Consider the following 22312-nt stretch of genomic DNA (forward strand, 5'->3'; position numbering starts at 1 on the left):
AAGCTGGGGCAAAGGTTTCTAAGGCATCAAGTAATCGGCTGTACGTTTTTTCCGTTTTGTTTGGGAGGATGGCATATAAACATGCAGGAGCAATGCCGAGAAACATATATTTGAAGGGTGTATATTTGATAAAAAGATTTTGGGCGATAATTTAAAAGTTCCATCCCCAAGCCAAAAATTGGAGCCTTCGAGAACCGATGTCATATACGGATCACCAAAAACTAAAATACGCTCATGGTCATTTTTTCCGCTGTCATACCGCAACAACTCTTGAAACGTATCGGGTATATCAAAATGCCGGTCCGATGGTTCATGAATTGACCTTGTTTGTATATTCTTTCTCAAACGCTGCGAGGTTTGAATTTAATTTGGTTTTGACGGCAACGCATACTGAGTGGAAAGACCGTCAGTTACTGGTAGAATTGCGAAAGCTATGGCTGTTACGTGCGTTAGGTTTTCACTCAGGGCTTTGATCTCTTTAATAACTTTTCGTGTGACCGGCTTTCCAATCGAAGCGCTATGATTGTGCTCACCGTTTACGCGAATAAGTTGGTCAACTTGTGTAAAAGCGGAAACGTGGCACTTATAGCTTTGATATTTCGAACAATTCCAGGCGGTGGTAAACTTATTTTTCTGTTATCATAAAACTCAAGGCCTTCTACAACCAATATTTCTTTGCTTTTGGCAGTTATCATGCTGAATTCCAAATGAAACGAAGCAACGAGTTCCATTCATTTTTCATTTGCTTTTAATTGCCCCATTAAGGACTAGATGAGATAACTAATTCGCTAATTGTTATAGTTTTGCTTTAAACTGTTGATTCGTTAGCTCAATGTCACCAATAATTATGATCCATGAATTTACAGATTCAAATTGGGGTGAAATGATTGAGGGGTGAAAATTATGTTCACACCTCAGTCATTTCACCCCGATTTTAATCTCCATTAATTAGAATAGATAGAATTGATTGAGGCCTAATTATCCTCAATTTTAGGAAGCTTAAAATCGGGGTGAAATAATATAGGGGTTAAACAATTGAGGGGTTAAATGATATAGGGGTTAAAAAATCGGGGTTAAAATATGGGGGGTTAAAAGAATAGGGGTAAAAAAACAGGACACCGTGTTTTACATAAAAAAAAATGCTCATAATTTTTAAAAGTGGAGAAAATTGAATCCAAAACTTGTTTCGATGAATTTTCTTTTGTAAATAATGGTGAGATATTTTTCCCAACTTTTGTTCCGGCAATTTCGAGTTTTAGCATCCCACACCATCAACAAATGTAACAATTTAAAGCACTCTGCGTCTAGAATTTCACTTAAAGAATTTCGCTGTTATTTCAAAAAAATAACCCATCGACTTTTTTGCTGAGAGATAAACAAATAGTATCTTTGCAAAGTCTAAAAAAATTAATCGATTGTTCAAATATCTTTAATTTTTTTATTCTTATTGTCTTTTTATTGTCTTTTTAACCTTTCAGAATTTAAATGGCTACTCTATAAAATAAAGTATAGAATAATGCTCATGCTTTAGTAGAATTTTAGCCCAATCTGTCTGCTTGAATGTGACTCAGACGACATACAATTTATTTACTAAATTCTATATGTAAAGTAAAAAAAATGTTTGAAAATAGTGCAGAAATGTCTTTCTATCTTTTTATTCAAAATTTTCCAACAAAAAATTTGCATACAACAGATCTACTTTTCTATTGCATACTTTTCTAACTGTTCATTGCGGTAATGCTAAGGCTAATAGATTTTTATTGTTATTAAATCGAAATGGGTATTTAAACAGAAATATTATTGTTAATATTATTGTCAAACATCGAAAAGATTTAATTTGATATTTCTAATATATTGTATATTAATTATTTTAACTTCTAAGACGGAGCAGATTGAAGAGGCACATTGGGTATTTTTGAATTATCAGAAAATGTATGAAACAAATCAGCAGAGTTAAGTCAACAAATTATTAAATTAACCAAAAAAGTTGTTTCCCGCTTTGTGCTTATGCTCAACAACAGAAAACGGATATGTTGATGCAATTTTTAAGATGCGAAAATAATAAATTGCCCGTCTTAATTTCTTATTACTTCACAACTCCTTGGAAGTTTATCTGAATCTGACTTTTTTCTTTATTTTCTTTATTAATTTTTGACCTATCATTTTTTTTGCGGAGGCAAAGTGGTATTCTTAATAATCTTTTGAAAACAAGGTCAGATCAATTCTAAACAAATGTGATCTGACTGATAAACTGTTGCAAAAAATTCATTCAGTCCTATGTTTTTTTTACTCTGCACGGATGTTCCATTAAATCATAAATTATTTGGCAGAATTTTCAAAATAATTTGGTCTTCCTTTTACCAACCTTTATTGCCTCTAACATTTCCAAAAATTTGGTTTTTATGATTAATAGAATTGAAAAAAGGACTAGAATAAGAGTTAAAAAATAGTTTCAAATATTTTAAGGACAAAAAAATGGCACAATCAAAATTAAACGCTTACTCAATCCTCAAAGTGACAGCCTAATTTATCTCTCTCGAAAAAAAGAACATTTTTTATTATTAGAATTTTTGAGATTTCTCCCGCTTAAAATCACTACCATCAATTCGGCTGCATCATCTCGCAGTCATCTAAAAAATGTATTTCTGAAACCACTGTCATACATTCAAATCATCCGTATGAATTTGCCGTAAACTTTCAGACTAATATTAACCTCAATTTGATTGAATCTTAGAAAATCATAAATATCAAATGGAGTATATCTTTTAAAAAAAATGTGATTTCATTCTAATTAATTAAGTCCGATGCTTTTGTGAGTTTTTAAATTTGAACTTAAGCAAGGAGGCTCAGTGATGTGTAATCGCACATAAGGTTCCGACCCCGCTTATCAACAATTTTATGATAATTCTCTACCAAATGAGGAACAGATAGAAAACCCTAAAAAATCAAGTATTTTTCAAAAAAATTTGGTCTATGAACAAAAAGAAAAAGATAGCCCCAAAGAAAATAACTCAGTGGAGTAAAAAAAATGACGCATTGAGTTGATTGGACTGCAAATATTAAGAAAACGAGTCAAGACAAAAAGCAAAATCAAACAATAACAACAAACAATAATTACTTCCAAAACATTGTCCATTTTAAAACAAAACTTGAAAGCAAAGTTGAAATAGCGTCAGATAGAACTGAAACTTAACAAAATAAACTTGTACTTCACTAGAAAACATGTGGGGACCAGTCCATAATAAGGCTCGGTAACAATTAGACAAAAAAGAACAAAAACAGTAAAGTTGAAAAATTCGCATATATTTATTCAAAAACACTTAATTTCAATTTGCTGAAAACCATTAGAAATCAACTGAAAAAATTCCACAGGGATACGACTAGCCATGTTTTTATAGAAGGATATTAAGACCTGTCGTTATTCAATTTTTTATGCGGTTACAAAAAGAACAACAAATAAACAACAAACAAAAACTAAATGAAATTTAACAGAAAACGCTGTCGAGGCCGTAAAGCCATATTTTGACTCGCAAAAATGTTCAATTGCGCCTTCTTTGAACACCGATAATGTAAAAAGTGACCTCTCAATAATGAGACTAGGTAACACAAGTCATGAAAGCCATCAGCTATCTACTAATAATCAAAATATTCGTCCACAAAAAGCCAATGGAACCGTCCAGGAATATTATACAGGAATATTCATACGACCAAAAAGACAAAGTAAAAACGGCAGTTAACGACAAAATCAAAAAGTGGATCTAATGGTTCGAGAAAGTGGTGTCGAAGCCGATAAAAACAAAATCAGTATTTTTAAGGATTTTGATTTCTTCATTTGTGCCTGATTTTGAACGCCAATAATGTGATGTGATTTGTCAATTTTGTGATAATGTGACAAACAATAAAGTGTGAAAAATGGTCAAATGCCTAAAAAAATTTTTTAAGATGTGAAATCTAGTAGTATCAAAGGCTGAAAACGATAACTTAACGCCTAAAACCGCAAAAAATTTTATATTTTCATTCAGTAGAATGAACAAGAAGGATCATTCTTTCCTTGAACCTACAAACGACCAAATTGACATAAAAACGGAGGCAAAGTTCAATAAACCTTTATTTATTTAAAAATCAAATATATTTCAAAATCAAAACGACCATGAGCTTTCAAATAAAAAAACTGAAAAAATAGATACATTAATACATTAATTTGCAGCTGCTTCGGAAGCCAATTGAACCTATCACTAGTGAGCTCTGTTTTAAAATGTTCTCGTCTTTAATTAATTTAAAAATCTTCTAAATCCAGAAGATTCAATTATAACTTTCGGAAGACGAAAATTACCTTCATAGAGTAATTTTTTTTCGATTTCATTATCATATTTCCTCTATTTGAATAATTAATGTTAGATTATAGCTCCATTAGTAAAATCTGAAAAACTTCTTTTCAATGAAGAACGTAGAAACCTTCAACACTCGGAAAAAATGTGAACCAAATGTAAATGTATTTGCTATTTTTGGTGATATCCTTTTTGGTTGATTTCGGTTGGATATATTTTTGGACTATGCGAGGAAGAGGGAAGTTTCCCGGGATAAAGTAATCCGAAAGAGGAGCTGTCGCAAATGATTCAGAGAGCATCCGTAATGACGGAGTTGTTTGACCTCCACTTTCGAGATGAGAGTGGATACACACTACTAGGCAACGCCGTGAGATACAAGTTATTAGATGTGGTGAAGTTTCTGGTGACAGAGCACAAGTTCAAAGTGAAAGAAGAGCTGACAGTTGCAGTAGAAGTTGATTTCAAAGAGTGTGTCGACTTCTTAATACAACACCAGCCTGAGCTTGTTGGTAGAAAGGTAACGAAATCAGTTTCCGTTTAGGATACGTGACTCAGTTTCAAGTCACCTCCAACTTCTAGCCTTTATTTATCTAGAACCACGTTTATTTATCTGCAACCTGGCAGATTAAAACACTCTACTTTCACGTTTCAAAATGTCGAAAGCTCGTGGGGATAAATTTATGACTATGTATATAGGCTTTTTTTTAACTTCTGGCATTGTTGAATTTTATAACGTGCACGTGCGTGTTTTAATTAAAATTGAGTTTTTACAGATAATAACGTCATTGAAAGTTATCATTGAAACGATGAAATGATCAGAATTGGAATATCGTTAAATCTCTAGAAAGCCTCACTCCAAACGTATGGTAACATTGCACGAACATTTTCCGTGTTAAATTTCTTACCATGCCAAATCGAATTGGAATGAACTTAGCACCATCATATCACCAAATAATTCTGAATTATTTTACCTAAAGGTGACGTAAGCCAAAGGGATTGACATCGGCGTATCCCACTATTCATATTTGAAAGCATGTATAACAATAGAAACTTTTTTAAAAGGATTTTAATGGCTCCAATTGAATTTAAATAATTCTGAGCGAACAAAGGCAAAAAGTGTTAATCTTTTTGCTATTCTTTCGCTACTTTTCTTGGTTTAGCCTGCCGTTCTAGTTTATTGTTTCAAGTAACGGAAACATTTGGGCTTTGTTTTTCTTTTATTCTGGTGCACCTTTTTGACAAATTGTTGTATTGGGGCGTTAAGGGTGGCCAAAATTAGAAATTGCTTGATTTGTTTCAGGCACAAATAATGTGTTTTCAAACAGCTCTGTATTAATCGAAAACTATGTTGGTTCCCATCCCTTGTGTTTGCTCTATCATCACGCGAGTTCCCATTTATATGGAAAAAGCCCATGTTCGTCCTCATTGTAAAGTAAGATAGACATAACAAATTACCGACCTATTGCTAAATTGAGATCACAGTCTCTCTTTTCGAACGACTAGTGTGTAAACAGTTTCAAAAACAAAGTCCAGAAAAACTTGTGCAATGAGCAGAATGTTATTAAGAATTATCACTCGAGCATTACACGGCTTCTACTTTACTGCATTAACTTGTATGACGCATTCGAGGCCAACACATTTCCTATGACAGTTTACCTTGACAATCCAAAGGATTTTGACAAAACTAATTACTATAGTTCTGCAAAATACAATTTATGCCGTTTTGGTTATGATGGAAATTTCCAAAAATTCTTTGACTCCGATCTGAGGGAATGACAACAGAGGGTGTTAGTCACCACTGAAAATTCACTGATCAATCCAATCCAAAGTGGTGAGCCCCAAGGTTCTATATTCGATGTTTTCATTTTCTGAGTTTATAAATGACTTAACCGAAGTTATAGTAAATGAACGTTTTCTCTATGCTGACGGCACAGAAATTGTAGGATCTCTTTGTAAAAGGGACAATTGCAAACAAACTTTGAACAGGTAATTTTGTGTAAAAGCGAAACAAAGTGAACGAAAAATTCAGTTTAAGTTTTTTCTCGAAAAAACAAGGGAGCCGAATGCAACCTGTTCTTAACCAGGACTGAGCGTTGTAAAACAAGAAAAACCGATGTGACAAATGTTGGAATTTGTTCCCGCAAAATTTATCATGCGACTTACACCATGACGCACCAATAGAAAAGGCAAATAAAAAATTATCCCATCTGCTAACGTCGATACCTATTACAGCGAAAAAGATCAACTTGAAGAAAAAATACATTTTATCTGTTTTGATATGCGCTGTCAAATGTGTAGTTTTTAGGAAAAGTGCATGTGAGGAAATGGAGAAATTGAAACGCGCTTGCCTTCACTGGATATGTTCAAAAAGTCATTTTGCTGATCAGGAGTACACTTATTGTTTAGGGACTTTGAATATGCTGTCAATTTCTTACAAACTAGTATTTGATGATCTTTTAACATAGAACAAATTACTGAATTATGGCTTCCCATTTATGCTTCTGTTTTCTCCGATATTAGATATGGAGATCCCAGAATCAGTTTATTTGATAGAATCCTTTTTGAAAGACATGTCAGTCAAACTAGTTCTCAAATTGACTTCTTTAATCGTGTTTTAAAATGTAATAATTCACTCTCTAAGAGGCAAGAGTTCCGCAGTTACAACTCCCTCTCCAACACAGCAAAAATCAAGAGTGAGTTGCGGAGATGCAAAGATTTTTGAACGAAGAATCACAAGTAAATTTCAGATACAAATTTAACTCTTCTGGATGGATTGTGTTTGAGAATAGAAAAAAACCTAATTATCCATCCCAAATCAATCGGGGTACCCCAAGTTGGGAAAAACAAAACTTGGTTAAATTTTTTTATTATATTATTTTTAAAAGAATTTTAAAAGAAAATATGTGGAACTGATAATTAGCTTTTGCTTCCCCGCCCACTGCCAGAAAATTTGGGACTTTGATTCAAAAGACAGAAATCTGAAGTATTTCGATCAAAATTTGGATCAGTGATGTTTATCACCTACAGTTACTAATTACTAATTGTTAGGCAGCAAGTTATTATTTGTTCCGACCCCACTTGTGGGGGAAGGAACTATATACTCAAATGGGTTTTTTTTTTTTTGTTCAGTGAATTTTGGCCGATCGATATATTCGTCGTAGAGAAATGTGAGTGGTATCATTAAAAAGCTGGTCCAGCGTAGAATTCAAAAGTAAAAAGATTTTTTTGAATTTCGTTTTTTTCGAGGAGTTATCGAGGATTGAAGTTTTGTGTGAACAATGGGATCTTTAGCATGATTGTTCACTTTTAGTACAATTTTCTTCAAACTAAGATCTTTTTTACGAAAACATTAATTCAAATTTCTATAAAAAGAATAAATTTTGAGTTCGTAAAAGTTGAATACAAGGCGATAGAAAGACTAGTTCTGGTCTCATAGGGAAGTTCACTATCAAAAAAAAATCGAACTCTAATTGAGAGCCCTTTTTTTAATAAAACTTTTCTCTTTTTTGCTTTTTTAAGTCACCTAGAGACAAGTCACATTTTATATCGACGTTCTATTAATGACAAAACTCCTTTATAGTCGAATGAAGCGCAATGAACAAAAAACGTCGTTTTCAAGGAATTGCTCATGTTTTTTTTTGGCTTCGATTCTGAGTTTTCGTAATTTTGAATGAAATTTTGAATTTCTTTTTGAAGTTTTACTATTTTTTTTGGAGTCCTATGGTAGGGATTCATTGACTAACAGTGCAATATGTTCCATAATGAGCATTAAGTGAACATGTCTATTTCATTGAGGGGGCGGCTAATGGCTGTTAAGACTTAAAAAATAATTTTTCGAATTTTTTTTTGAATATTAAAGAATCATAATCTTATTATAGTGAATTGTAAGTCAGTCCAGGGGTGAGAGCACCCTCTTCCTTCCTACTGCAACCAAAATTAAACTGGTTAGCGGTTTTATCTTCTATCTATTGGTTATATGACTTCAATGACAAAAAATTTCAATTTTTTAAAATTTTTTTTGGATTTTTACGTATTATTGGTTACTTTTGAAATCTTATCACATTATCCAAATATTGACAGTTCCCATTAGCTTAAAAACGATGTTCTGTGGATGACCAATAAAAATTTTAAACAAAAATTTATGGTTTAAATGGCTTCGACACGTTCTTCTTGCACTTTTCTACTGATTTTTTGGTTTTCTCCTGTTTTTTTTTTGTTGTTTTAATAGTCATTATACTTACTGTGATCTCATAATGAATACCTATGCATGACAAACATAAATGTACTGCCACCGGGGCATCTTTGAGCGTTTTTATTGACTTCCGTTGAAAGCTATTGAATTTAATGTCTGTTAAAATAAAAATCATTTTTCGAAAATTTTATTTGAACAATAACAATTCCTAAATTTTTCTTGAACTGTTAGTGAGTTTCAGTATTGACTGGACCCACTTGCTTTTTACTGCAACTAAAAATATTCTGTTTAGCTGTTTTATCTTCTAGCTATTGGTTATATGACTTCAATGACAAAGATTTCAATTTTTTTAAATTTTTTTTTTGGATTTTTTGAATTATTGGTCACTTTTGAACTCTTTATCACATTATCCAAAGATTATTGTAATCCAATTGGCTTAGAGAGGACGTTCAGTGGATCACAGAGAAAGTTTTCAGAGAATAGCTAATGGTTTAATTGTCTTCGACACTTTCTTCTCGCATTTTTCTACTGAATTTTAGTTTTTGCTGTTTTTGTTATTGTTTTCTGTCATAAGACTTATTGTGATGTCTTTTTAACTATCTATGCATGACAGACATCATTTTCCTCCCTATGGGTTATATCTGAGCATCGTCATTGAGCTCCGATGAAAGATTGAGTTTACTGGCTGTTAAGGGTTTAAAAATAATTTTTCGAAACTTTTTTGAAATTCAACCATTCCTAATTTTTTTTCGTGAATACTCTTGGTCATTGTTGGTTCTAACAGAATCCATTTCCGTTCTACTATAGCCAAAATTAATCTGGTTAGCGGTTTTATCTTCTACCTATTAGTTTTAAAACATCAATGCCACGAGAATTCATATTTTTTTTGGGTACTTTATTTTGTTTTTCGATCCTTTTGAAATCTTATCACATCATCTTACTGCTGAGAGTCCCTATTGGTTTAGGGAAGAAGTTCAACGGATCATAAATAAAGTTTTCAGGGAAGAGCTTATGATTTGAGTTGCTTCGACATTTTCTTCAGGCACTTTTCTACTGAATTTGTGGTTTTTGCCTCTCTCTGTTGTTGTTTTCATAGTCATTAACTTGTTGTAAGGTCTTATTGATGAAATACGATTGGCAAAAAAACTTATTGTCCCCTCGAGGCATCATTTATTGTATATACTGGCTTCCGTTGAAGGCTAATGAATTTAATGGCGTTGATAATACGTGTTTTCCCGCAATTTTCGTGCGTCTAATGTATTTGTTTATATTTGTTGATTTTTTGAAATTATATTGATAAAAAAGGTTTTCCCATTGCTCCTGAAAAATTAATTTAAAATTGAAGAGTGTTTAGTGAAAAGTTCATTTTTTTAATGCCTTCGACCCTTTTGTCGCTCAATTTTTTTTTCCTGAATTCGCTGTTTTTGTTCTTTAGGTAGCCGTAAATTGCTCACAGATCTCATAGGCTTGTAATTGAGGACTGAATGAATGATGTTGCTCGAAACATTCAGTATATAGCGAATAGGTTCCTTTCGTCAAATTTAACTTCTATTCATCAATCAGATGTCCCATCGAATTTCGTGTATTTCAAGAAATAACATATATATTGATATTATGTGCCACTGTTGTTTCGTTTTTCTGAACGTTTATTGAATGGCCATTTTTTGCGTTTCTTTTTCTCTTCCTTCAGAACAATCGCGTAATAACAGATCCCAATGGTTTTTAAATGTGGCCCAAGTAAACTTATTTAATCTTTCAGTATAAATCCTTCAACTGAAATAGCAGAAATAACAACTGAATTAAAAATACATATTCAGATGATAGGTATTGATTTTAATGGTAGCAAAGGTTTGTGTTTTCGCAAATCGTTTGTAATTTTTTGAGTTTCTCTTTAGTTTGTTTCTATGGCATAGTCTGACCACAGACGGGTGCTTTTGGTTTTGTAATGACTTTTTAGTAATTTATCAAGGATTTTTTTTATTAAAAACCAATGTTTTTTAAGATTTTTGAATTTTCTTGGTGCAAAAAATGTTGATTAATTTTTAAGTTTCGCCTCACTGTTCGTTCTTTTTGTCGGCTTGTTACCTAGTCTCGTTAAGAAAACTTTTCATCTGCTGTATAGTTAGTAAAAGGTAAACTTGTGTAGTTAAGGTTTTATCTGACTGCATTTTGACGTTGTTACCAGGTGCTGTTAAATTTAGATATTCATTTTTTGCCGCCAAAATTTTGTTGGTGCTATTTTTTTTCTAGTCTCTTCAATGTCAGGTCACGTTGGTGCTGTAATGAAGCATGGCATTAGTAATTCAATTAGTAGATAGAATGTATAACGATTGTTTTAAACTCAAACATCTATTTTTGTTATCTCTTGATTTGGTTGACATTTTAGTCAAAAATGTAGATGAGCTCGGGTCGGAACATCATGTGCGAACGCACATTAACGAGCCGCCTTGTTTAATTAAGAAATCACATTCGCCTTGGGGCGTATGGGATATGTTTCGAATAAAGTGTGGTGCAGAAAGAGAACAAACACAAAATTTGAAAACTTAGTAGACAAAAATGTGATCGTGCTGACTGTAGGGGCTTTGCTTATAATTGTCTTTTTATGTCAATTAGGTGTTGGCGGGCACTGTGTGTAGACCAGGAATGTCTCCCGTAATGATGGCTGCCCTCATGGAGAATGAGTCCATGCTCAAATTCCTCTTCGCCAGGGGAGCCAAACCCCTCGAACTGCCAGAATATGACCCCTCCGATATGAACAACATAATTCGCTTTGATGCCATCTATCAAACGTTCGTAGCAGTATCGAAACCTATGTACTTGTGTATAATGAACGAAGATCCGGTTATGGTCGCTTTTAAGGAACTGTTTCTTTTTCTCAACGTGAACAAACATTTTGTTTCCCTGAGCTTGCCTGAACAAACTAGCTCGTTTTTTGAATGGATTCATTTGTCTTCGTTTCATAATTGAACGTGGACATGGCTTCCTGGTCGAAAGATATTGGCTTAATATTAGTTAAGATTTGTGTTAAATAGCAGTGAAAATGGCTGCGGAAAAGGGGGGTTGGGGGGTGTTTGTCGCCAAAAAATTTTAAAATGACAGGAACGCAAATATTTTATGTCACCAAGAGAATAGTGCGACGAACAACGGACTACACTGCATATTAGCGATCAACTTTCAAAAGTTCACTGATGTCCAAACTTTCATGAGATGATCGTTAATATGCGGTTTATTTGGTATTCCGCCTCATTCACGCCTTTGTTACATAAAATCATTGCGTCCATTGCTATTTTGAGTATTTTAGGGTTTAAAAAATATCGGATCTATTTTGTTTGTGCCCCTCAAGCTTAGTTGGTGCATATTATTTGCAACCCCAGACTAACGTGCCGTACTTTACTTGTAATGATTTACTATGTATCGGTGCTCTATTAGTGGGGGTGCATAACGTCCTGGAGGGGGGAGGGGTACAAACAGGGATCCATGCAAAATATCAATATTGGATGGTCATTCTGTGCCACGGGAGAAACTGAAACAGTTCCTGATTTAAGATTGCAGAAAAGTGTGAAGAAATTGCAGGACTCTTAGACGTTGCAAAAGACGACCTTCTTCAAATTAAAAGCAACTGCGAGCAATTTGCTGCAAACTTTATAAACTACGTGGAGACCTTTGATGAGATGGAAATTTTGTTGAGTCAAATGACAACTGAAGACGTCCAACTGGTGGTGCCTGGATACCTTTTTGAACGACTCAAATATGCGATGAAGCATAACCATGTAGACTATGTGGCAAACAGCAGTGTACAAAAATTGCTCAAAAAGAACTTTTACAGTGGTCCACTAAGTTTGGGGAACTTTGAGAGCGCAAGTTTGTTAAAAAGGATGCTCTATATTTCATCGCTGGTCTTTTTAACCCCTGTCTGGCTAGGTTTGTACCTTTTCTTTCCCTCGAGTGAAACACCCAATGGGAAATTCGTGAAAGGATGGATGGAAATGCCGTTCATGCGGTTTGTGGTTCATTCTGTCCTCTATTTGTTTGTATGTTCTATGGTTTTAATAAGCAGCTATGAAACGGAGATATTTTTCCTGCAAGAATACGCAGATATCTCCAGCAAGCGAAATTGCCTGGAACGAATCCAACGTTTGGACGACTTCAGATGTCTTGATGATTATCCGGATTTCAGTCCGGAGCAGAAATTGGCGTTTAGAGATCAGGAGTTGTTTAGCATCTATTTGTTCGCGACTGGATTTCAGATTGCTACTCAAGCTTACACAAACTCTACGCTTTACGTCACCTCAGACGCTGTAACATTGGTCTGGACATTCGGAAATATGTACAAAGAAGCATTATTGGTTTGGTCGGAGGGGTTCACAGAATACGCCTCAGATTGGGTAAATCTACTCAACATTCCCCTCAATATTTGTTTCCTCAGCGCCTTGTCCTTGACAAACAGCTTCAGTGTCGTTCGAGGCTACAAACCTCTCGAAATTTACGGCGATGATGTTTACCACCCTTTGCGAGTATCAAGCGCCTTGAGGTCTATAGGGCTTTTATTACTCTATTACAAACTCTATAAATTCCTAAGACTAACACAGCTTGTAGGGAGACAGCAGGTTTTGTTAGCAGATTCTTTCCAAGTTTGTTTGAATTTTATGCTACTTTTTATCGTTTTTTCTCTTTCATTTTCAATCGCCGCAAACGGCATCATTTGGCGAACGTACCGCGCATATATTCAGAATTGCCAGCAGTTACCCAATGGAACTTTTAACCCAGTAGTCGAAGTTGCAATTCCCTGTTCCAATAATTTTGACCCGCACCATATTACAAACCTGATTAACAACCAAGACTTACTGAAACTGTACGAGCGACTTTTCTTTGTTATATTAGACAGCAAATCTTACATTTTGGGCATTTTTCCATCTTATGTTAACCCTCAAGAATGGACGCTTGCTTTTATGTACTCAGTTTATTTACTCTTCACCGTTTTTGTGCGGATGATTATCATGACCTCGCTGGTAATATTTTCAGTCATTTCCTGCTCCAGAACTGAAGTGAAAGATTTCAAATTCAGAAGGGCTGTTTTGATGTTCCAGTTCATCCACGGTATAGATCCCTTGCCGTCACCATTCAATATAGTCCCCAGCATATATCGGATTACTGCTTGGTCTAGAGGTATGTGTTCAAAGTCCTATAACTCCCACACCTGTGTAGTAAAAAATGACAATAATTGCTGATTTATCTTTATTAAAAAATTAATTTAAAATTTCAGTTTATTTCTGTCAAATTGCGCAAACATTTTCATTTTTTTTCAGCTTCTGAAAAATTTTCAATTTTTAAATAATATATTATATATTATTTGAAAAATGAGATTTGGTTATTTATTGCTATTCTGAATATTTTGCTGATCTGATTTTTCAATATCAAGTAAATTTCTCAATTGAGAAAAAATTCTTTAAGTTTGCTCCTATCAAATTGTGCAAACATTTTTTTCTCAATTTAACAAAAAGTTGTATTCAATTTTTAAATAATACAAGGAGGCTCGTTAATGTGCTTTTGTACATAATGTTCCGACCCCACTCATCCACATTTTTGTCTACCAAATAGAGAAGATTTTGAAAACCTTGAAAAATTCACATATTGTTCAAAAATAATTGCTGTATGCATTGAAAAAATCGTTTTAGAGTCACACCACTAAACGAATTAAATAACGCTGCATCAGAGTGCCGATGAAAGCTGTCATTTGCAAGAATAAGAACAAGACAAACAGTAAAATCAAATAAGATAAAAAGTGGCAAAGCTCAAAATCGTTTATTTTATTCTCGAAAACAAACATTTTCGAAAAAGTCATAAGAACCACAAGCTTTCAACTAAAAATTAACTAAAGTAATCAAGTAGTACTGTATCTGCGTAGGACGGCATTTCGAACTAGCAGTAGTCGGATTAAGTAACAAAATAACAACGAATACAGGCACAGATCATAATTTCAATTAAATTTACGCAAATACAGTGTTGAAGACAAAAAAAATGTAAAATCTTGTCGCTGAATTTTTATTATTTGTTCATTTGCCTTAAATTTGAACTCTTAAAATCGACGTCTGATTTGAAACAATTCTGATCTGTGATTAACACTGAAAAACAAAAAGCGCAAAATTAAAAAAAAAACTTCCAGACTTTTTTAGAAATGTTAAATTCAAATTCACGAGAATTTTCAGCTCTCAACCGACGTTATTCAATAGCTTCGAAAACTTCTCCATAGAAATTCAATGAGACCTGTTATTATCGAGAATTTCATCCGGCTACAACAAAATAAAAACAGGTAAAAAATAAAAAAAAACAATTAATTATGCAAGAAAAAGTTGTCAAAGCCGTGTAATATTAATAGTTATTCACTAGAAACATAAATTAAAATTAATTGCAACATCTTTCGACGCCAGATAAAGGAAATGTTACTTTTTAGTAATTCGATAACGCGACAGGACAAAAGAAAAGACACTGAAAAGGGGCAAAAGTGTGCGAAAATTTAAAAAATATGAAAACTCGTAGTTTCAATGACAAAAAATCATAATTTGAAATATAATACTAAATGCAATGAAGACTGCCTTCCTTTTAACTTGAAAAAGAATCCAAAACCTCTCTTTCGCTCTCTCTCTCTCTCTCTCTCTCTCTCTCTCTCTCTCTTGCTGATACTACGCTGCAAAGTGAATAAGATATGATAAAAACCGGCAAAGCGCAAAAAATCGCTAATTTTGATTTGGGAAACAAATATTTTTCGTCAAGCCAAAACAACCATAAGCTTTCAACTAAAAAAGAACTAACGTGACTAATTTGTTGCTGCACAGGAGGCCAATTTGATCTGCGATTAGTTAAATTTAGTCAAAACATTACAAAGTAACAAAAAAGCCAAGAATGAAAATTTTGGCTGAAATTACAAAATATGTTCATTGGCATCATTTGCAAGTAAATTTGATCTCTGAATAATTGGTTTTCGCATTTTGAAATCATTTTGGTCTCTTATTAACATAAAAAATAAAAGGGCATTTTGTTTTCATAAAAAAGGACAGCGCGCTATTATAACCGAAATGATTTTCAGATTTTGAAAATCCACGATTAATCTAAAGCTGTCTCTGCTGTTGCTGATGATGAACTCAAATATTAACTTATAATCTCATTAGACAAAAACATTCAATATATCAAAACTAAATGATCAATTTTGGATAATTATCGAGTTATATCCGCAAAATATCATTAGGTATCATCTGATAGCCTTAGATAGTTTCACTAATTGCTCCTAGAAGAGCAAATGAAACCTTTGATTAATTGGAATTAGTCATGAGAAAACAAAAAGAAGAAATACAGCCAAAACACGGAATCCATTAAAAAATTCCGAAAAAATTTTCTTGTAGCTTTAAAAACCTTGAGATTTACACAGAAAACATAATGTTTATTCAATGGACCTCATTATAACATACATGGGATCTCTCATTGATTGAACATTTAAAGGATAGGGTGGTCTTTAATTGGGATGAAATATGCAGAAATAATTTAAAAACGTGTCAGAGCCAAAACACAATCTGAATCTTTTTCATCGCCAAAATCAACGATGAGAACAAAACTGGCCTTGCTATCGGTGTGCGGCTGTTAAAAACGTAATTGTTTCGAACAGTTGCGATCGGCGAAGATTGACTGAAAATAAAAATAAAACAGTTGAGCATACAGTTTCTCGACCACGAAAGTTGGCCGGAACAATAGTAGTAAACTATTTTAAATCTGAGCATTGTTTTTTATTACTGTTTTGTATGATAAAATTTTTCTATATATCCAATTTAAAAATCAAAAAATTTCTCTCTGATCATTCCTGTCTAACTGCCTAGAGAAGTTTGTATTTCTATTATTGAAAATTCAGCAACTGTTTTATTGTTTTGAATGATGAAATTTTAAATGGGGCAATAAAGGCTGATTTTTTTGGGTTAAAAAATCAATTTAAAATAATAGAGAATTTTACTTGTTTTATTTTTAAGTTGATTTTTATCAAAAAATAAGCAATTATAGCCCTGTTTGTAATGTTATCTTGCAGAACAGTAATGAATAAGCAAATGCTCACTTTCATAATAGACTTTTTTAACTTAAAAAAAATTAAAATATTTCGGCGCAATTTGAAAGGTCTCGGATTCTGATCATTAAAGGACATTAGTGCGGATTGTAACATTTTTGCTATTTTCTGGTGTCAATGTTTACTGGATTTCGCCATTGCAGCAAAATTTTCCTAAATTACTCGGAAAAATATTTTCAAATGATCTAGATTCTGTTTTCAGAAACTATATAACAGTCAAACTGTGATGGAAAAAATTGTAAAAGAGGAAAATGAGGATTTTTTTACGGAAAAAATAGTGACCGTATGTAATTGGTTGAATTGTTTGAACAATTTGTTTAAGCGCGCAAGGCACCCAAGTACAAAATGCTATCGGAAGAGGAACTTCTTTCAATTCCAAAAATGCGAAACTTCATTCGGAGTTTGAAATTGAACTACCTTCGGGAAGAGAGAAAAGAGAACCTAACCAGAGGACTTCTGAAAGCTGGCACAATGAAGGGATTGGGAAGTAGATTTCGAGAGAAACTTATAACAGCCGACGCAGGAGTTAGATCTATCCACGAACGAACGGCTGCGTTGTTAGAGAAAACGAAAGGCAATAAATTAAATGGTAGGGCCAGTACAGCAGGGTCCGAAATTGACAGATTTACAGAAATATTTCAGAAGAGGAAGGAGCGACTGGGTATTAAAGACGAGTTCAAAACTGAATCCAAGAACAAGTGTCGAATTTGTAAATGTATTAAAGGTATCAAATTAAAACTCGGAGAATGCTGTAAAGAGGGCAGATGATTTTCTTCTCAGAGTTTGAGAGTTGTAATCTCGAAAAAAAACTTACGCAGTTGACCACGGAAAAGAACGTTCACCAATCACAAAATGTCATTTATGGATATTGAGGGAATTTACTAACCATACAACGGTCATCAAACATTGACTTTTGGCTGATAAACAGTTTCCATTATGACTGCATACATTAGCGACGTGCTTGTTTTTTTATCTCAGTAATCTGAATTGTTTGCTAGAAAGTTGCTCGTAGCAGCTTGATAGTCTTTGTTTACGAGTTAAATTTTAACCCTTGTTAACTGTAGTCAATGGATTAAAATGATAAAAACAGCATCATGAAAAAGTTTATTTCGGAACGATTATTTGTTTTTCATTCAGATCAATATTGAATAGAAAAATTAATTACATTTTGATGAAAGCTGGCTTGATATTCAAACAGACTCAAATCTTCCCATAACAAATTATTATTTATAAAATATGTTTTGTGTCATGTTTCTTGTCACGTTTGATATTATGCTATGGTTCATTTCCGATTCGATCATTCCTTCTTTGTTCCGAAAACTTTTGCTCAATTATTTTGTACTAGAAATATAGAATATGCGTTCAATTTAAAACTTCATCTAGCCAATATTGTATATATGTGAATGTTTACGCGACATTTTACCAATTCCAAAATACCAACAGCATTTTAATTAGAAGGTAATATATAGAGTACATTTGGGTGTTTTTGCTCATTGGGTATTTTATCCTGACACTATATGTAAATGCATATAATTCGCCATGTAAATGTAAATAATTGTAACCGTTTGAACTAGACTTGAATTTTGAAAATTTTGCTCAAAAATCTTTTCCACTCCTCATCTCTCTCATATAGAGTTTGATTTCACCGATCGATTTGTTCTCCAATGAACTACTCTTTTCTATACTATTATGATGGTAACAAAACTAAATCAGTCTACCCCTATTGGAAAATTGGAAGTATCGAGGAGTCGTTGATTAATTGAAAGGAGGCAAGAATGCCAAAGAGTGAAATCATTGAAAACAGGAGTGATCAAAGCAGTAATCTAATGAGCCTGATTTATTAATGTCAGGCATTTTTGCATTCATTAATACAGCTGTTTTCCTAACAAAAATGCTTATTGATATAAAACATTATTCCAACTGTCCAATAATGTTACTTACCTTTTAATAAGCAGTCGACGTCATAGGCACATGTATTATTCCTAAATTACATGGTCTGGAAAAGGCTTCGAGCGCACTTTTGTCTGGACATTGGTCTGGATCTTGTCTGATCAGAGGTCAGGTCTGTCTGGGACGGTCCAGAGACCAATTAAAGCGAAATTTTTTTCAAGTTTTTTTTATTCAAACTAACTTTTGTTGTCTCTGGTTTAAGAGTCAACAATATAACAGTATTCTGATCAGAACTTCATCTGAAAATCTGATGGGTTTGATCAGAACCAAGGGGTCCAGCTGATAACAACTGCCGGTCCTCTCAAGAAATGATTTTGAATCAAAGTAGATCAAGACGTTTTATGCAAAGCTGTCTAAGTTCATATATTCAGTTAAAAGCATAAATAAATGGCATGCTCAGTAATTTGTTTGATCATTTTTTTTCGATTTGTTTTCATTAGCAATACTTTCAGGATTGGCTTTTTATTAGTTGGAAATAAGATTGATAAAATGATAGATGAAATGAATATATTATAACGATATTGAGAGATTTGTTCATGTTCAAAATCATTCTCTGATCAGACTATTTCGAACGCACTTTAGTCTAAACAGAGGCAGCTTCGAGCGCACTTTTGTCTGATCAGAGGTGATTTCGACCGCACTTTAGTCTGGGTCTATATTTCGAGCCCACTCTAGTCTGGACAATGGTCTGGATCTCGTCTGGACAATGGTCTGGAACTTGTCTGATCAGAGGTCACTTCGGTCTGGAACTCGTCTGATCAGAGGCGACTTCGAGCGCATATTGATCTTCGAGCGCATACTCGTCTGCTCAGAGGTCACTTCGGTCTGGGACGGTCTGATCAGAGGTCCCACTTGTCTGGGACGGTCTGATCAGAGGCGATTTCGAGCGCGACCTCAACCTGGGCAACTGTCCAATAACAGTTACTTACCTTTTAATAAGCAGTCGACGTCATAGGCACATGTATTATTCCTAATCGAGAACAAAAAAATTAATCTTGCAAGAATAACTTTTCCTTGGGCAAGTAAAAGTTAAGGTCCAAATTTGAGATTTACAAAGAGAACGCAATCAACTGAAAATAGAGCACAGCGCTGATGTCATTTTTATTCAGGGATTGAACTATGCTGGTGAGACTTTCCTGGTGGTATTGCTGTACTAATTCTCTAGTGATCATTGCAGGTCTCACCAGCTCAGAATTGAGTTAATCTTAAAACTCAACAGACAGGCTGAGTAAAAGCGTTCACGAATTAAGTTTCTTATGAATCATAAATATTCTTGACTGATTGTCATGAAACTTGACGTCGCCTGATCAGTCGTTCTTTTGATGCCTTCCCATCAATTATTGCTTTCCCATCGAGGCATAATTTATTATAACTTCATATTTTTTGATTTCCGGCTTTTCTCAAAAAATTTGTGGTTTTGAATTGATTGTTCTTAATTGTTGGTTGTTTGCAAGTCATAATGTTACGAAAAACAATTCCATTGTTGTTGAAAAATGATTTGAAAAAGAAAAAACGTTTTCCTGAATGATTCATTTTTTAACGGCTTCGACATATTTTTCTCTCATTTTTTTCAATTTGCAGTTTTTGCCTGTTTTTTATTCTTTATGTAGTCGTAAAATTCCGAGAGGGCTCATAAGCTTCTAAATGAGTTTTTAAAGAAAAAAGTTACTCGATGCAGTTTGTATATATATATATATATATATATATATATATATATATATATATATATATATATGTATATATATATATATACATATATATATATATATATATATATATATATATAGCAAATAGCCTCAAGTTTGTGATAATATTTCTTTTCAAACATTTTTTTTAACATTTTTAGTTTTTTTTGTTTGTCAACTTTTATCTATTCCTCATCATCGAAGGGCCCCATCCACTTCTTCGTAATTTACATATTAGCGTTTCTAATGATATTACGTTGTAACTGATGTTTTGTTTGTTGGACCATATGCGTCATAATAAAAGTTTTGTTAGTGGTCAATGTTTGTGTTCCTTTTCTCTTCTTTGAGCACATTCGCGTAATACCAGATCCCATTGATTTTCGCATGGAGCCCAACTCAACACATTTAATCTTTCAGTACAATTTTACTTAATTTAGTTGAGATAACGTATGAATTAAAAAACATAAAATTCAGATAACAGGGAAAGATTTTAATGGCTTCAATAATTTGTGTTTTAGCAAATTGTTTGTAACCTTTTTCAATTTTTCTTCATATTTATCCCGTTTCTGTTGCTGATTCTAACTGAATACAAATCTTTTTGGCTGATTATGGACTTTTTGTTAAATGTATCTAGAATTTTTTTGTTAAAAGCTAATGGTCTTTAAGACAATTTTTAATATTTGGTCTAAATAATTTTAGTTGATTTTTGCATTTTGCTTCATTTGTTGTTCTTTTTGTCAACTTTTTGCCCAGTTTCATTAACATAAAGTCCCATATGTTTTGGTAGAAACGAAAAAGTTAATTTGGGTAGTTAAGGTTTCAACTGATTGTATTTCGACGTTGTTAGTATGTGCTTTTAAATTAAGATGCTGATTTTTTGCCGTAGAAAATGTTCTTGTTTTTTGCTCATTTTGTTGTTTGTTTTTTTTCTGTCTCCCGCAGTCTTTTTAATGACTGATCTCGAGAACGCTGAAATGAGGCGTGGCGTTATTTAATTCATTGAGTAGTTTATGTAACGATTTTTTTAAATTCAAAGATCTATTTTTGATTTTCTCTTCATTTGGTTGACAGTTAAGTGAAAAATGTCGATTAGCGCGGGTCGGAACATCATTTGCGAACGCACTTTAACGAGCCTCCTTGTTTATTTAACAATTCAAAACTCACACAAGACGAAATTAAATTGATTGTTTACCACAAACTCAGGCAGATGAATTTGGCACAAATATTGTTATGATTAGTAATAACGGAAACGAAAAACAAGTAGTTAGGAAAATATCAAATCCATTGGAAATCGTAGTGCTATCCTGTCATTTGTCGCCCCCAGGGAAACAACAAGGAAAAACCATTGGTAATAAAAGTTACTACTAAAATGCAATTATCGTGTTTTCCTAAGGTCGAACAGCAAACTAAGAGATCAACAAAACATCAAAAATTCTTTGTAAAAATAAACGAGAAAGCATTTTTGAAGTGTCGCCCCCAAAAAAGCCGAGAAGTTTACAATCATTTTATCAACAATCAAGATAAGAGAATGAAATTATCTCTAAGCAGCACAGGTGTGATCTTTGAAAAAATATACAATCTGCTAAACATAAAGGAAAGACCGCGCTAGTCATATTTGGATGGAAGCATAAGTTATTTCTTATGTGAGACAAGATGAACCTAAGGATGTCTCCTAACAATGGATCGACGGATTAATTTCGATCCCCAGTTGAAATTTGTCCTAAAAAAACAAGAAATGATCGTTTTGATCGGTATTATTTAGGTGAAAACGGTCAAAGCCTTTATGTCTTTTCACCAGCTTGAGCGTTTTTGATCTTTTTTCGGCATATGAAGTGATAGTTTTTGAGCATTTTCTTTAAAAGATGACCGTTTTGAGCGTTTTTGAAAGCTAAGAAATCACCGTTTTAACCGTTATTTTTAGATAACTATTTTTTTAATACCTAATACAATAAAAAAAAACTGTTTCCAGAGTATGGATAAAAAGAAAACAATCTGGCTCTCTTACCTTTGAAGGGTAATATCAAAGTCAGTAATGCATTCAATACTCCGGGAG

The 22312-nt window shown here is 33.3% G+C and overlaps 1 protein-coding gene across 1 annotated transcript; it reads left to right on the forward strand.

The window, feature by feature from the left end:
- The first annotated feature begins 4632 nt into the window (after positions 1-4632).
- On the forward strand, positions 4633-17731 carry LOC142336761 (transient-receptor-potential-like protein). The gene is made up of 4 exons (XM_075385673.1): positions 4633-4845; positions 11134-11400; positions 12066-13686; positions 16947-17731. Exons 1-4 carry the CDS (start codon positions 4633-4635, stop codon positions 17390-17392), a joined length of 2547 nt encoding a protein of 848 aa, XP_075241788.1. The 3' UTR covers positions 17393-17731.
- The last annotated feature ends 4581 nt before the right edge of the window (positions 17732-22312 follow it).

Source organism: Convolutriloba macropyga, chromosome 3 (genome assembly GCF_964194025.1).
Source record: "Convolutriloba macropyga chromosome 3, txConMacr16.3, whole genome shotgun sequence".
NCBI lineage: Eukaryota > Metazoa > Xenacoelomorpha > Acoela > Convolutidae > Convolutriloba > Convolutriloba macropyga.